The 16,142-nt window shown below is 61.8% G+C and overlaps 1 protein-coding gene across 1 annotated transcript; it reads left to right on the forward strand.

The window, feature by feature from the left end:
• Positions 1-7,797: 7,797 nt before the first annotated feature.
• Positions 7,798-13,675, forward strand: LOC140901912 (gap junction delta-2 protein). The gene is made up of 2 exons (XM_073321364.2): positions 7,798-7,868; positions 12,570-13,675. Exons 1-2 carry the CDS (start codon positions 7,798-7,800, stop codon positions 13,387-13,389), a joined length of 891 nt encoding a protein of 296 aa, XP_073177465.2. The 3' UTR covers positions 13,390-13,675.
• The last annotated feature ends 2,467 nt before the right edge of the window (positions 13,676-16,142 follow it).

A 16,142-nucleotide genomic window follows, 5' to 3' on the forward strand; every position in this document is an offset into this window, starting at 1 on the left:
CCCAGGGCTAGAGGGGCCTTTTCCTTGCACACATGACCTTAGGGCGGCCGTGGGATTTCCAGCCCATCAGGCCAGCTGGCGCGTCCCTGTAACCACAGCAAAGCAAACAGCTCTGATCTCCGCTGCAGCTTCCGTGCTAGGAGGGGCGCCGGAGATCGACCCTGGTGGCAGGATCGCGGCAGGGATATTACACTCCTAGAGGAGGAGAAACGGATCATTGCAATAAACCTTGCTGGCCACCCCCAGAGAGCTGCATTCAGAGCCAGCTAGCCGCCCCCCACAGAGCACCGGCCCCGCACTGGGCACCCAGATGCTCCCGGAGCGTTTACACACGTTCCTTCACTGGAGGAGCGTCACTGTCTCCTTTTCCGCGCTGGGCCCAAGGTCCCACACACAATCTGCAGTGGTGCCAGGAACCGAACCTCCGTCACTGCCTGCCTGAGCCTCTGCTGGAGCCGCTGCCTTTGTCCCCAGAGCTTGGGGCTCTGCTGTGGGACCAGCTCTGCCAGCTGGCAGCAGTAGTAGGCTCTTATCTGTGGACACCCATTTCCAGTATGGTGCATTGGGGCAGAGAGGGGGGCTCTACCCCCTTAACAATCCAGCCCCAAAAGTCCCCCCAGGACACAACCCTTTTCCCTGCCCGCCGCTGTCTCTGGGGCAGGGAGACATGGCCAGGCAGTGTGGCACTTTGCCAGCCCTTGTTTCTCCCCCGGCCTGCCTAGGGCACAGCTGGGCCCTGGTTAGACACAGCCATGGGCCAGAGTGGCTGGGGGTGTTACACGCCCCGCACGGGCTCATGACACGCCCCGTACAGCCACACATGACCCACATAACCTGCTCACACTCATTACACGCCTGCACATGCTCATTACACATGCCACACACCCCAAATGCCCAACAGGTGCTCATTACACACACCCCACACGGGCTCATTACACTCCCTGCATGGCCACACACTCATTATATGACCCACAGACTCCACTCACACTCATTACATGCCCGCACATAGAATCATAGAATATCAGGGTTGGAAGGGACCTCAGGAGGTCATCTAGTCCAACCCCCTGCTCAAAGCAGGACCAATCCCCAATTTTTGCCCCAGATCCCTAAATGCCCCCCTCAAGGATTGAACTCACAACCCTGGGTTTAGCAGGCCAACGCTCAAACCACTGAGCTAGCCCTCCATGCTCATTACACTCGCCGCACACGCTTATTACATGCCCCGCATGCCCACCAGGCGCTCATTACACGCCCCACACACGCTCATTGCACGCCCCACATGCTCATTCCACACCTTGCGTGCCCAACACACACTCATTACACATGCACGCCGCACCCAATGCAACATCCATCCAGTGCGTGTGCGCTCACACACGCAGAGTACACCCATGACACAAACATCCACCTCCCTCCCTCCCCCGCCCCGTGCTTACCCATCTCCAGCCTGTACAGCGCCCTGCCAGTCCCAGCGCCGCGTGTTACGTCTTGAGCCTCCAGTCAGACACCGGACACGTCGCCGGCCCCCTCCCGCCCGTGAGCTGGAGGCGATGGGGCGGGGGGGAGCTGATGACTACGATGGCAATGGGGTTAGTTCACTGCGGGGGCGCCGGGAGCGAGGCTACGGCTGGGCTAACCCCATTCCGCTAGCGAATGGGCTCCTGGCCCGCGGCGTCGACCCCCCGCCCGGGCGCTGAGCTCTTTGCGCGAGGACAGAACCGGCCGACGGCAGGGAGCGGGCGTGCGGGCCCTGTATCATCGTCAACCAGCGACGCCCTGCGGCTGACGGGGTAGGGAGGGCGATCGGGGCCATGTCTTTTAAGGGCCGAGCGTGGCGCTGGGCGGCTCTCGCTAGGCAAGGGCACCTGACTCCCCCCAGCACCTCCCCGCGGGTCCCTGGTTCCAGTCCAGATGCCGGAGGCTGAGCTAAGCAGCCCTCCGAGGAAAGCGCTCCCCAGGGAGGGAGAATGCATCGCATCCTGACGCTGTTAAACAGTTATTAGGCACATGACTGGTGCACACAGCCCGATGGAGATCGGGGCCCCCCCGTCGGGCCAGGCACAGGGCCCCATTGTCCCGGGTGCAGCAAAGACACAGAGCGGGAGACAGTCCCTGCCCCAAAGAGCTGCCAGTCTAACCAGACAAAGGGTGGGAAGGGAAACTGAGGCACGGAACGGGGAAGCGGCTTGCCTGGCATTGCCCGGCAGAGGGGGACATGGAACCCAGGAGCCCTGACCTCCGAGGCAGGGGCTGTCGAGACTCGCATGCGTGTGCGGGTGTGAGCGTGTACACACCCGCGTACCTGGGGGGGCTGCAGGAAGCCGTGTCCCCATGCTGAGCACCACGCAGAGGGGGGCAGTCTGGCACGGTGGAGATTCATACCACAGCCCACGGCCCTGGTTTGCAGGAGCTCCAGCACCGTTCAATAACCAACCAGGGCTGGGGTAATTAGCGAACCTGCTTAATTAACCAACTCCCAGCTGCCAGAGACAGGTCTTGCAATACCCGGTGTGGCCATTAGGTGGGGGTGAGGAAGTGCTCATCACACAACCCTGAACCTCCCCTGGGCTGCTTTGTAGCAGATGCTGCAAAACAACCCAACCCTGCGGGGGGGTCCCCAAATCTACCCCCCCAAAAACATGCAGGAGCCGAACCTAAACCAGCCCCCCACTTCGGTCACCCCTGAACCCCACTGCTCTGCGCTGCTGGGGCATCACTAAGGGGGGGACATAGAAGGCTGCCTGCTCTGAGCCAGCCCCCTGCCTTTGTCCCACTGCTGCGGGCGGCTCCTCGGGGCGCTGGCGGAGGGAGTCGCGGGGTGCCCTGGCTGGGATCGCCCGGGGACAGACCCCGCCGGGGGGGGGGCAGCATGGGACGTGGGCCTGGGGCTCTGCCAGCATCAGCCACAGCCTTCCCCCCACCGCCAATAACTGCCCCCCCACCGCCAATAACTGCCCCCCCCAATCATCTCCCCAGTCTGGGGGCTCATCCTATGAAGCTCCCCCTGGAACGGAAATGCCCCCTCCCGGCTCCTTGTGGGATGAGCACGGGACGGACACACAGACCGACAGACAGCTGGCCGTCAGACAGTGCGGGGCAATGCCGGGCCGGGCCGAGGGCTCTACTTCGGCCACCGACCTCTCCACTGCCCCGCTCTGTGCCTCAGTTTCCCTCTCTGCCCTCGCCGTGGAGCCGCTCCCACCCCCAGCTCTGCCGGTGCCCTTCAGCCCTGAGCCCCAGCCCCCTGCTAGTGACCCTCAGGGGGAATGGGAGCTGAGAACAGCCTCGGAGAGAGAAGTGTGTGTGTGCAGGGATACCGCATCGCATCCAGGGTGTGTGGCTATTGCGTGCCGGCTCCGAAGTCCTGCAAGACACCTGTGTGTGCGCGTGACACTTCAACACACCAGCACACAAACCTGCCGCGCGTTCCCGCTCACGGCTGTTTGTGGGAACACACTGCAACGCGGCAATGTGTGTGTACAGGAAAAACAAACCCACCTCGCCGCCTCCTCACCCAGGCTCCTCCTCTAAGATCTTCACAGCTGGGTGTGGGTGCATTGTTGTGACGTGTATATTGTTGCACTGTGATTTGTGTGCGCGCTTTGTTGTGGCATGTGTTTAGTGCTGCAATTTGTGAGTGTGTCTGTGTGTGCGCACATGCTTGGGATGTGTATGTGTGTGTATGTGTGTTGGGATGTGTGAATATTTGTGTGAGTGCATTGTTGCAAGGTGTGTGCGCGCGTTGTTGCAATGTGTGTATTTGTGTGTGTTGTTGCAATGTGTGTTGTTGCGATGTGTGCACGCGCACTGTTGCAGTGTGTGTTGTTGCAGTGTGTGTGATGTGTGTGCATGTGTGCGTTGTTGTAATGTGCGTGTGTCTGTGTGCATTGTGTTTGCAATGTGTGTTATGGCTGTATGTATCTACAATGTTGCGAAGTGTGTGCTGTTCCAATGTATGTGCGTTGTAATGTGTGTGTCTTTGTGCATTGTTGCAATGAGTGCGTGTGTGCTGTTGCAATGTGTGTACATTGTAATGTGTGTGTCTGCGCACTGTTGCAATATGTGCATGCTGTTGCAATGTGTGTGTGCGCGCGTCTTTATGCACTGTTGCAATGTGTGTTATCGGTGTATGTATCTGGGCATTGTTGCAATGTGTGTGTGTGGTTGCAATGTGTGTGTATGTGTGTGTGGTTGCAATGTGTGTTATGGGTGTGTGTGTTGTTGCAGTGTGTGTGTGTGTGTGTGATGGGTGTGTGTGTTGTTGCAGTGTGTGTGTGTGATGGGTGTGTGTGTTGTTGCAGTGTGTGTGTGTGATGGGTGTGTGTTGTTGCAGTGTGTGTGTGATGGGTGTGTGTGTGATGGGTGTGTGTGGTGTTGCAGTGTGTGTGTGTGTGATGGGTGTGTGTGGTGTTGCAGTGTGTGTGTGATGGGTGTGTGTTGTTGCAGTGTGTGTGCGATGGGGGTGTGTGTGTGTGATGGGGGTGTGTTGTTGCAGTGTGTGTGTGATGGGTGTGTGTGTGTGTGATGGGTGTGTGTTGTTGCAGTGTGTGTGTGATGGGTGTGTGTGTGTGATGGGTGTGTGTTGTTGCAGTGTGTGTGTGATGGGTGTGTGTGTGTGTGATGGGTGTGTGTTGTTGCAGTGTGTGTGTGATGGGTGTGTGTGTGTGTGATGGGTGTGTGTTGTTGCAGTGTGTGTGTGATGGGTGTGTGTGTGTGTGATGGGTGTGTGTTGTTGCAGTGTGTGTGTGATGGGTGTGTGTGTGATGGGTGTGTGTTGTTGCAGTGTGTGTGTGATGGGTGTGTGTGTGATGGGTGTGTGTGTGTGTGATGGGTGTGTGTTGTTGCAGTGTGTGTGTGATGGGTGTGTGTGTGTGTGATGGGTGTGTGTTGTTGCAGTGTGTGTGTGATGGGTGTGTGTGTGTGTGATGGGTGTGTGTTGTTGCAGTGTGTGTGTGATGGGTGTGTGTGTGTGTGATGGGTGTGTGTTGTTGCAGTGTGTGTGTGATGGGTGTGTGTGTGTGTGATGGGTGTGTGTTGTTGCAGTGTGTGTGTGATGGGTGTGTGTGTGTGTGATGGGTGTGTGTTGTTGCAGTGTGTGTGTGATGGGTGTGTGTTGTTGCAGTGTGTGTGTGTGTGATGGGGGTGTGTTGTTGCAGTGTGTGTGTGATGGGTGTGTGTGTGTGTGATGGGTGTGTGTTGTTGCAGTGTGCGTGTGATGGGTGTGTGTGTGTGTGTGATGGGTGTGTGTTGTTGCAGTGTGCGTGTGATGGGTGTGTGTGTGTGTGATGGGTGTGTGTTGTTGCAGTGTGCGTGTGATGGGTGTGTGTGTGTGTGTGATGGGTGTGTGTTGTTGCAGTGTGTGTGTGATGGGTGTGTGTGTGTGTGATGGGTGTGTGTTGTTGCAGTGTGTGTGTGATGGGTGTGTGTGTGTGTGATGGGTGTGTGTTGTTGCAGTGTGTGTGTGATGGGTGTGTGTGTGTGTGTGATGGGTGTGTGTTGTTGCAGTGTGTGTGTGATGGGTGTGTGTGTGTGTGTGATGGGTGTGTGTTGTTGCAGTGTGTGTGTGATGGGTGTGTGTGTGTGTGTGATGGGTGTGTGTTGTTGCAGTGTGTGTGTGATGGGTGTGTGTGTGTGTGATGGGTGTGTGTTGTTGCAGTGTGTGTGTGATGGGTGTGTGTGTGTGTGATGGGTGTGTGTTGTTGCAGTGTGTGTGTGATGGGTGTGTGTGTGTGTGATGGGTGTGTGTTGTTGCAGTGTGTGTGTGATGGGTGTGTGTGTGTGATGGGTGTGTGTTGTTGCAGTGTGTGTGTGATGGGGGTGTGTGTGTGATGGGTGTGTGTTGTTGCAGTGTGTGTGTGATGGGGGTGTGTGTGTGTGATGGGTGTGTGTTGTTGCAGTGTGTGTGTGATGGGTGTGTGTGTGTGTGATGGGTGTGTGTTGTTGCAGTGTGTGTGTGATGGGGGTGTGTGTGTGTGATGGGTGTGTGTTGTTGCAGTGTGTGTGTGATGGGTGTGTGTGTGTGTGATGGGTGTGTGTTGTTGCAGTGTGTGTGTGATGGGGGTGTGTGTGTGATGGGTGTGTGTTGTTGCAGTGTGTGTGTGATGGGGGTGTGTGTGTGTGATGGGTGTGTGTTGTTGCAGTGTGTGTGTGATGGGTGTGTGTGATGGGTGTGTGTTGTTGCAGTGTGTGTGTGATGGGTGTGTGTGTGTGTGATGGGTGTGTGTTGTTGCAGTGTGTGTGTGATGGGTGTGTGTGTGTGTGATGGGTGTGTGTTGTTGCAGTGTGTGTGTGATGGGTGTGTGTGTGTGTGATGGGTGTGTGTTGTTGCAGTGTGTGTGTGATGGGTGTGTGTGTGTGTGATGGGTGTGTGTTGTTGCAGTGTGTGTGTGATGGGTGTGTGTGTGTGATGGGTGTGTGTTGTTGCAGTGTGTGTGTGATGGGTGTGTGTTGTTGCAGTGTGTGTGTGTGTGATGGGGGTGTGTTGTTGCAGTGTGTGTGTGATGGGTGTGTGTGTGTGTGATGGGTGTGTGTTGTTGCAGTGTGCGTGTGATGGGTGTGTGTGTGTGTGTGATGGGTGTGTGTTGTTGCAGTGTGCGTGTGATGGGTGTGTGTGTGTGTGATGGGTGTGTGTTGTTGCAGTGTGCGTGTGATGGGTGTGTGTGTGTGTGTGATGGGTGTGTGTTGTTGCAGTGTGTGTGTGATGGGTGTGTGTGTGTGTGATGGGTGTGTGTTGTTGCAGTGTGTGTGTGATGGGTGTGTGTGTGTGTGATGGGTGTGTGTTGTTGCAGTGTGTGTGTGATGGGTGTGTGTGTGTGTGTGATGGGTGTGTGTTGTTGCAGTGTGTGTGTGATGGGTGTGTGTGTGTGTGTGATGGGTGTGTGTTGTTGCAGTGTGTGTGTGATGGGTGTGTGTGTGTGTGTGATGGGTGTGTGTTGTTGCAGTGTGTGTGTGATGGGGGTGTGTGTGTGTGATGGGTGTGTGTTGTTGCAGTGTGTGTGTGTGTGATGGGTGTGTGTTGTTGCAGTGTGTGTGTGATGGGTGTGTGTGTGTGTGATGGGTGTGTGTTGTTGCAGTGTGTGTGTGATGGGTGTGTGTGTGTGTGATGGGTGTGTGTTGTTGCAGTGTGTGTGTGTGTGATGGGTGTGTGTTGTTGCAGTGTGTGTGTGATGGGTGTGTGTGTGTGTGATGGGTGTGTGTTGTTGCAGTGTGTGTGTGATGGGTGTGTGTTGTTGCAGTGTGTGTGTAATGGGGGTGTGTGTTGTTGCAGTGTGTGTGTGTGTGATGGGTGTGTGTTGTTGCAGTGTGTGTGTGATGGGTGTGTGTGTGTGTGATGGGTGTGTGTTGTTGCAGTGTGTGTGTGATGGGTGTGTGTTGTTGCAGTGTGTGTGTAATGGGGGTGTGTGTTGTTGCAGTGTGTGTGTGTGTGATGGGGGTGTGTTGTTGCAGTGTGTGTGTGATGGGTGTGTGTGTGTGTGATGGGTGTGTGTTGTTGCAGTGTGTGTGTGTGTGTGTTTGTGCCTCGGCGCCTTCACGCGGCGCTGCCCCGCAGGGATCGATCCCACGTCCCTTTGGCCGCCGCCCCGGGCCCCCCCCGCCGCCTCCCGCCCGTCCCGCTCCGGGGGGGCCGCGCCCCCCCCGCCGCCGCCTCCCGCCCCGGCCTCCTCGGCAGCGGCGCAGGTGGCCGCGCGCGGCGGGCGCGCCCCAGCCCCGCTCCCATGGGCCGGGCTGCCCGGCGCGGGCCCGGACGCCGGGGTCCCCGCCGCTGACGGGGCCGGGGGAGCGGCCCGGGGTCCCGCCGCGATGGGCGAGTGGACGATCCTGGAGAGGCTGCTGGAGGCCGCGGTGCAGCAGCACTCGACGATGATCGGCAGGTGCGCGGGGCGGGGGGGGTCCCGGGGGGGTCCCGTGCACCCTCCGGCTCTGGGGGGGGGTCTGACCCCGTGCACCCTCCGGCTCTGGGCGGGGGGGGGCTGGTCCCGTGCACCCTCCGGCTCTGGGTGGGGGGGGGTCTGACCCCGTGCACCCTCCGGCTCTGGGTGGGGGGGGTCTGAGCCCGTGCACCCTCCGGCTCTGGGCGGGGGGGGTCTGACCCCGTGCACCCTCCGGCTCTGGGGGGGGGTCTGACCCCGTGCACCCTCCGGCTCTGGGGGGGGGTCTGACCCCGTGCACCCTTCGGCTCTGGAGCGGGCGCTGGCCACAGGGGAGCCGGGGGGCACATGCACCCTCCCTGGGGGGCTGGAAGAGTTTGTGTCGTGGGGGTGCCGAGAGCCATTGACCCGAACGGTAAATCCGGGGTTTTATGGAAGCCGCGTCAAGCGGAGGCACCCCGAGTTCCAGCACCCCTGAGCCCTCCGGCGGTGGGGGCTGGCCGCGGGGGGGGGGGCACTGGCCCCTTGCAAGGAGCTGGGGCCAGGGTTGCCAGCTGTAGCAGCAGGAGAGGCACGTGCCCAAATTACCCGCCGGGAGAGCCCAGTGGGTCTGATGGTTAGAGCAGGATGCTGGGGTTCTGGAGTGGGAGGGGAGCCAGGACTCCTGGGTTCTCTCCCAGCTCTGGCAGGGGAGCAGGGCTAGTGGTTAGAGCCGGGGGACTGGAGGCAGGATCCAGGTTCTATTCCGGACACAGCCTTCCCGAGTGATCTTTAGCAAGTCCCATCCCCTCATTCTGCCTCAGTTTCCCCCTCTGTAGAATGCGGGTTCGGCCCCGGATCTACGGGATGGGGGGTTTGCAGACTGCGTGCTGTGGGATCCCGGCCGGGGGAGGTGCTATCCGCGTGAAGAGCAAACCCAGCACCCACCCTGCACTGCGGTGGGGGGGGGGTTGGGTGTGTGTGGATATGGGGCGATGTGTGTGGGGGGCGCCAGGGGCCCTGTTCCGACCCGGCAACCCCTCTGCCAGGTGGCAATGAAGGAGCCGGTAGCTGCCCTCCCCGCGGGGCTGCGGATCAGTGCCGGGGGAACCAGCCAGCTGCTCACGCTCGCTGTCCCCTCCCTGCCCGCAGGCCCCGGGGGCAGATGCGCCAGCCTGACCCTAGAGGTCAGCCAGGGAAAACTGGGGGGGGGAGCAACCTCCAGCTCTGGCACAAAGCCACCAAGGCAGTGGGGCCGGGAGGAGGCTGCACGGGGGGGCGGAGGGGGCAGCTCTGGACCGAAGGGGCAGAGGGGACGGGCGGAGCTGGGCGCTCAGTGCCAGGACGGGCAGGGCGGGAGGAGAGAGAGGGACAGGGGAGGATGGACGGATGGTGGGGGACGCTGACTCCAGGCTGTGAGATTCCTGGGGGCACCCGTCTCATGTCGGGGGGGCCGTTTCCCAGCAGGGACTGACCCCCATTTCAGGATCACGCTGTCGGGTCTGGTCCCAGGCTCTGGTTGGCTGCATGTTCCGGACCCTGTTGGCAGGCTGGGAGCCCGGGCTGGGCCCATACGGTGTTTTAGGGCCCCTCGGCCGAGCGAAGCGGGATCGGGGCGGAGATGAGCAGGAGGGTTCGGATGCGGAGGGGTTCCCGAGCGGGACACAGCGGGGTGGGGCCTTGAGGGCCCAGACCCCAGCCTCACTCCCCACCCTACGGTTCCCAGCTGATGCTCGCGGGCGGCCCGGCGGGTTTGGCCTCGGGGCAGGACAAGCGGCCTCCAGATCAGAGAGGACATGAGCAGCCCAGGGATCCCCTGGCATGTGCTGCAACAACCCGTCATCCCAGCTTGCGGGGCATCGGGGGGGGCGCCACACAGACCCCCGGCTGAGACCAGGGGGGCCCCTGTCACGCCACACAGACCCCCAGCCGAGACAGGCCCTGCTCGTCACGGGTCAGCATCACCTGCGGTGAGCGATCTCCTGCACGCTCTGGGGATTAGCTCTGATCTCCTGCGGAGCCGTCCCACCCCGCGGACCCCTCGCTCCCGGAGCCGCAGCCTCCTCTTGGGGACTCAGCCCTCTGGCCGGCTGTCTCCGGGGTTCCCCCTTCCCGGGGGGGTATCAGAATCCCACCGGCAGGGGAGCCTGGGTCTTCCCTGCAGCCTCCTTCGGCTGCCAGCTCCCTGGCTTTACACAGGCCCCTCCCGACGCCGGCCTCCTGGCTGATTAATCAATCCCTGCTCCCTGGCGCCTCCTAGTGGACCCTCTCAGCGGTGGTGTGGGGCATACGCCCCATCCTCCTGCCCCATAGCCCTCCCCGCCCAGGTAGACCGAGGAGGGATTGTTCTACCCATTTTACGGCTGGGGAAACTGAGGCACGGAGCTTGGGCGAGCCGCCCGAGGTGACTCGGGTGGTCTGTGGCAGCTCTGGGAATGGAAGCCAGGCCTCGTGCGCTCCACCCCACCACCAGGCACAGCCCTGTTGCCCGGCCGCCCGGTAACGCTGCCCTCGGCAGCGCTCAGTTCCTCTCCACTGGGTCCAGGGCTGGGCCGTGGGGGCAGGTTGGAGTGGGGTGCAGCAGGTGGCCCCAGCCTGCGTCAGGGCAGAATCCAGCGCATGGCGTCTGGCAGGGGCCCTGTGGGGGCCCGTCGCCCAGAGTCACTGGGCTGGTGAAGGCCCTGGGGGCTTTACTGCAGGGAGGGAGGGGCCCACATGTGAGCCTATGCCCATCATCTGACTCATCAGCTTCCATTAAAGGGCCCCTGGGCATGGTGTATTGTGGGGGAGTGGGGTCTAGTGGTTAGAGCAGGGGAGCTGAGAGCCAGGACTCCTGGGTTCCATCCCCAATTCTGTGACTATGTTCTTGGGTGGCCTTGTGGAAACCCCTGACTCAATTTCCCTGTCTGTACTATGGGTCTAGCAGGTTCGTCTTTCAGGGGCTGCGAGGATCGATCCCCTGACAGGCGTGAGGCTCTCATTCCAGGCAGGGCCCTAGGCAGCTGGGGCAGTGGGGATATGGTGGACCAGCTCTCCTGCGGGTCAGTGGCCCAGAAGGGCACGGCCGTGGGGTTAATGCCCTGGGACCTAATCCCTGCTCTGCCCTGATTCCCTGGGCAAGTCGCTGCATCGCTCTGGGCCTCAGTTTCCCCAGCTGTAATGTGGGAGAAAAATCTGCCCTTTGCTCAGATGGTGAGTTCTTTGGGGCAAGGACTGTCTCCTGCTGGGTCTCCGATGCCCGACCCGATGGGGCCCTGATCTTGGCCAGGGTCTGGGCAGCGCCCGGCCCAAGGGGGGGCCAGTTCTGGTGGAGCACGCCCAGTGTTTCATTGCCAGCCCCCTGGGTGAGATTGTGACCGGTGCCGAGGGAGGAGAGACAGGCGAGGCCGCTGCCCCATCACTGAGGCCAGGAGGATGCTGGTTTCAGCCCTGTGGGGTTTGCGTGTGCTGCCCCCTGCCCCCCCGGCTGGTGGGCATGTGGAGGGGGTGTCTCTGGCCCCACCGATTCAGATCCTGGGGTGGGCTTTGTCTTCCTGACGGAGTTAACCCCTCGCCTGCTGGGGTTTGCTGGCTGCGGCGCTCCACCCCAGAGGTAGCTGCATTCTAAGGGTGCAGGGTTGGGCGTGAAAGGCCCCAGGGAAAGCCACCGAGCGTCCTAGCTCCCAGCACCGCCCTGTTCTAACCACGAGACCCCCCTCCCCTCCTCTCCCTGAGCTGGGATAGAACCCAGGAGTCCTGACTCCCTTCCCCCGAATGTAGCTCCCACAGTCTTGCCAACCTGCAGAGATCAGCGATCCTGTCTCAGACCCCCCAAGACAGAAGAGATTTTTGAAATGCCGCCAGGAGCTTGGGGTGACTGGTGATGGGTGAATGCCCCCTGCCCAGCCCTGGAGGGCTTGGGGGGGAAGGGGGCTAGTGTTGTCCCCTCACCCAGCTTTATTGGGTTGGGGGATTGTGAACCCCGCTGCTGGAGCTGTCATCCCCCCACAACCCAGCCCTTGATTCTCCCCTGCCTCCAGCAACTCGGGCCCACTTCAATTCACTCCCCTGCCCCATGAGTTCTGCCCCACCCCAGCCTCCTGGCGTTCTTCACCCCCCTCCCCCCACGTGACAGGCATGGGGCAGCAGCTCCCCAATGGGGGGCAACAGGGCCCCCCCGTTAGCACAGCTGGGCTGTGTAGAGGAGGCCAGGCTGCTGGCTTTAATCACCCAGCGCTGCTAAACTTTCTGGTGCTCCGGACAGTCACCCCCAACTGTTTATCCCCAAACATTATAGAGAGCCTGCCCCGCCCCCCCACCTCTGGGGCTGTAAATATTGAGGGAATTTAATGCACTGGATGGGAGATGAGTGAGCATCAGGCATCCCATTATACAGAGCGGGAAACTGAGGCACAGAGGGGTCAGGGGGAGAAAGGACTTTGGCCAGAGATTTTACAGCAAGAGAACGACAGAGCTAGGAATAGGACTCAGGAGTCCTGGAGCCCAGATCCCCCCTTCTCTAACCACTAGCCACCAGTGCCCTTTTGGAGACAGGGCTAAAACCCAGGAGTCCTGACTCCCAGCCTCCCCCGCTCTAACCACTAGACCCCACTCCCCTCCCAGCACTGGGGAAAGAACCCAGGCCTCCTGCCTGCCACGAACTCCCCCCGCAGCCTGGGCTCCCGGCAGAGTGGGGCCTGCTCCCCTCGCCACGCCCAGCTGGGTCCCTCCCCCCGCCCCCCGCAGGATCCTGCTGACGGTGGTCGTCATCTTCCGGATCCTGATCGTGGCCATCGTGGGCGAGACGGTGTACGAGGACGAGCAGACCATGTTCACATGCAACACCCTGCAGCCCGGCTGCAACCAGGCCTGCTACGACAAGGCCTTCCCCATCTCCCACATCCGCTACTGGGTCTTCCAGATCATCCTGGTCTGCACGCCCAGCCTCTGCTTCATCACCTACTCGGTCCACCAGTCGGCCAAGCAGCGGGACCGGCGCTATTCCTTCCTCCACCCGCTGCTGGAGAAGGACGCCCGGAAGGCGCGGAGCGTCAACGGGCTCCTGGCGCACAACCCCGAGGGCTCGGCCAAGGAGGAGCCCGCCTGCCTGGAGGTCAAGGAGCTGCCCAGCGCCCCCCGGCGGCCGCCCAAGAGCGCCAAGGTCAAGCGGCAGGAGGGCATCTCCCGCTTCTACATCATCCAGGTGGTCTTCCGCAACGCGCTGGAGATCGGCTTCTTGGCGGGCCAGTACGTCCTGTACGGCTTCCACGTGCCGGCCACCTTCGAGTGCGACCGCTACCCCTGCGTCAAGGAGGTGGAGTGCTACGTCTCCCGGCCCACCGAGAAGACCGTCTTCCTGCTCTTCATGTTCGCCGTGAGCGGGATCTGCGTGCTGCTCAACCTGGCCGAGCTCAACCACCTGGGCTGGCGCAAGATCCGGACGGCCGTGCGGGGCGTGCAGGCCCGGCGCAAGTCGGTCTGCGAGGGGCGCAAGAAGGACCCGGCCGCCCCGGACCAGGTGCCACCGCTGGGCCGGACCCAGTCCAGCGAGTCCGCCTACGTCTGAGCCCCGGGGCCGGCCGCTTTCCAGTGCGAACGCCGGCGGGGGCCTCTCGCGCCGCGCCCCCTCCAGACTGGGGGGCGCCGCAGGTTTGCTGCAAGGGCTGAATGGGAGACATGGGACCCCCCCCCCCCCAGATCCAGCCTGGGGCGGGGCGAGGGAAGCTCCCAGGCATTTTAAAAAAACAAAAGTTATTTATTGTTCCTCGAAGTCTTCCAACATGGTGCAAGCTGGGGGGAGGGTTCCCCCCCCCATCAGCCTTTTCCAGCCCTGGGATCAGCCAGGGGTGGGGGGCTGGTTGTGTTTCTGCAGGGAGAAGGGGCGGGCAGATCACGGCTCCTGGCTTTTTCTCAGCCCTTGGGCTGGAAATAAAAAAGGAAACCAATGAGCAGATGCAGTTTTTAATCATTTGGAAATAAGCTGGGTGGTAGATGGGGCTGGGCTGCAGGGAGTAAGGGGGGGCTCTTCCCTGGCAGTCCGGCCTGGCCCGTCTCACTTGTAGGGGGGCAGGGGGACACTGGCTGCAGAGAAACGGGGCAAAGTGTCCCTGGGTGGACAGCTCCCTGCCGCCAGCACCCCCCCTCCCCAGAGACTGGGAGATGGGACTGCAAAGGGGGCAGTCCTGTCCCCCCCCCCAATCCCATCGGCCCTGCGTGCCTGGCTGGGGGAGGTGCCAGGGGCTGGTTCTGGCTCAGCGCCCACTGCCAGTCCCAGTAACCCCCCCGCCCCATGGGGATTTCAGCCCTTAAGCTGCTCTGGGCTGTGACCATCTGGCCATATCCCCTCCCTCCCTGGGCTCTTTGCATGGGGGGGAGAACCAGCCCCTGTAGATAATGGTCTGGTCCTTTGCCAGCACTAATCTCAAAGCACTGTGAGGGCTGCAGTCTCCTGCTGCCCCCCCCCCCCCGGCCATGTTAACATCATCCCCATTTACAGAGAGGGAAACTGAGCCACAGAGAGGGGGCAAGACATGGTCAAGATCACCCAGCAGGGCCAGGGATAGAAACCAGGCATCCTAGTTCCCAGCCCACCCCCCTCCCCAACCCTGAGGGACCCCTCCCCTCCCAGAGCTGGAGACGGAACCCAGGAGTCCTAGCTCCCAGCCCCCCTCCGAGCTCTGTGCCCTCCCTTTAATAATCCTCTCCCATCATCTCCCCCCCACCCGGTACTTTCACCTTTTAAGCCCCTCACTGCCCTGAAGCTCCGGGTTGTTGAACAAAACCACCCCCCCCCCCGTGGCTCGGCCCCAGGGGGTGGGGGGGGGAGAGAAAGGGGCCCAAAGGGGAACAACACCCTAGTGACTCCTGTGTGAGCCCAGCACGGACCCCCAGCCGCCCCGTGACAGCCCCAGGCTCCCCCCGACCCCGAACAGCCCTTGGGCTGCCGTCATCGGCTGGGGGCGGGTTGTGAGTACAGGTGCGGCTGTGCCCGCTGGGGTGTTATTGGCGGGGTGCGCCCGCTGGGGGCTGTCAGAGCCCCATTAAAACGGTGACCCCTCCCCATGGCCAGCACCTGGCCCCCACTGGGGCAGACGGTGGGTGACCCCTGGGGGTGGGAGGAGGGATGAAGGGAGGGACAGCTGGCGGGGGGGGGGGGCAGTGGGTAGAAATCCCATGAGGACTGGAGGCAGAAGGGGGAGGTGAGGGCAGGGGTGACCAGGCCACAGCCCCCTCCCAGGCCCAGAAGGTGGGGGGGGCAAAGGCAGATGCAGCCAGCCAGATGGGTGGTCCCAGCACCTGCCCCCATTGAGATCCCACAGTGCCCCTTGTGCTGGGATCACAGGGGTGGGGGGGAAGCACCAGGTGAGCAGGGGACCAGGCCCTCTGGCAACAGCATCCCCCTCCCGCCCCCCTTCGTTAGCACCAAGGAGGGGACACCTCGTTCCCAGTCACACCTCTATTAACAGAGCATGGGAAGAGCAGGGCACCAGGAAGCAGGGGAGGAGCTGGGAGCCAGGACTCCTGGGTTCTCTCCCAGCTCTGGGAGGGGAGTGGGGTGTAATGGTTAGAGCTGGGGGGGGAAGTGGCTGGGAGCCAGGATTTCTGAGTTCAGTTCCCCTCACCTCTTTCCTGATCTGTGCACTTGGCCAGGACACACGTGCCCCCCTCTGGCATCTGAGTGTCCCACAGTCCCCCCCCCCGGCAGCAGGAGAACGTCCTCCCTCCTCAGCCCCCCAGCCCAGGGGGAGCCACCCCACGCAGGAACAAGACCCCGAGCCTGCCAGGCCTCCTGGGCTCCGCACTGGTGCATGGGGCTTTGTCCCCCGACTCCAGGGGTCCCCACCCCACAGCCACGCCGACCCATGCCCAGAGCATGAGGGCTGCCCAGCGTTGGGTGGGGTGAGATGGGCCTAGAGGCAGAGCAGGGCCTGGCACCCAGTGGGTCACCAGGCCAGCTGAGAGCCAAACCAGGCTGGGGCTGTTTCGATTTCGGAGGCGGCTGGGAGGAGGCCGCAGCCCACGACAGCAAAACTGCATTAGGTGGCCTGAATTATGCATGGGAGCCGGGACGCCGCGTCAGCACATCCCCCAGAGCCAGCCGCTGCGGGCGCCGGAAGGGAGCTGCTAGCTAGGCAGAGTCCCTCACCGGTGTGGGGGGGCAGGGTCACCCCTGGGCAGCAACAGACCCACCAAAGCTAGAAATCTTCAACCACCGTCCCCTGGCCAGGAGAGGGCCCCAGCTCCACAAAGCAGACTGGTAACGTGATGGGGGAAACTGAGGCAGAAAGCCAGTGAGGATGGAGGACTCCCTGACAGCCA

This window comes from Lepidochelys kempii, chromosome 23 (assembly GCF_965140285.1).
Source record: "Lepidochelys kempii isolate rLepKem1 chromosome 23, rLepKem1.hap1, whole genome shotgun sequence".
NCBI classification, from domain to species: Eukaryota; Metazoa; Chordata; order Testudines; family Cheloniidae; genus Lepidochelys; species Lepidochelys kempii.

Excerpts from the sequence above, each read along its gene's own strand:
- LOC140901912 (XM_073321364.2), top strand. The coding sequence starts at position 7,798 with ATGGGCGAGTGGACGATCCTGGAGAGGCTGCTGGAGGCCGCGGTGCAG. Across the intron at positions 7,869-12,569 it reads CACTCGACGATGATCGGCAG|GATCCTGCTGACGGTGGTCG; the intron begins GTGCGCGGGGCG and ends CGCCCCCCGCAG.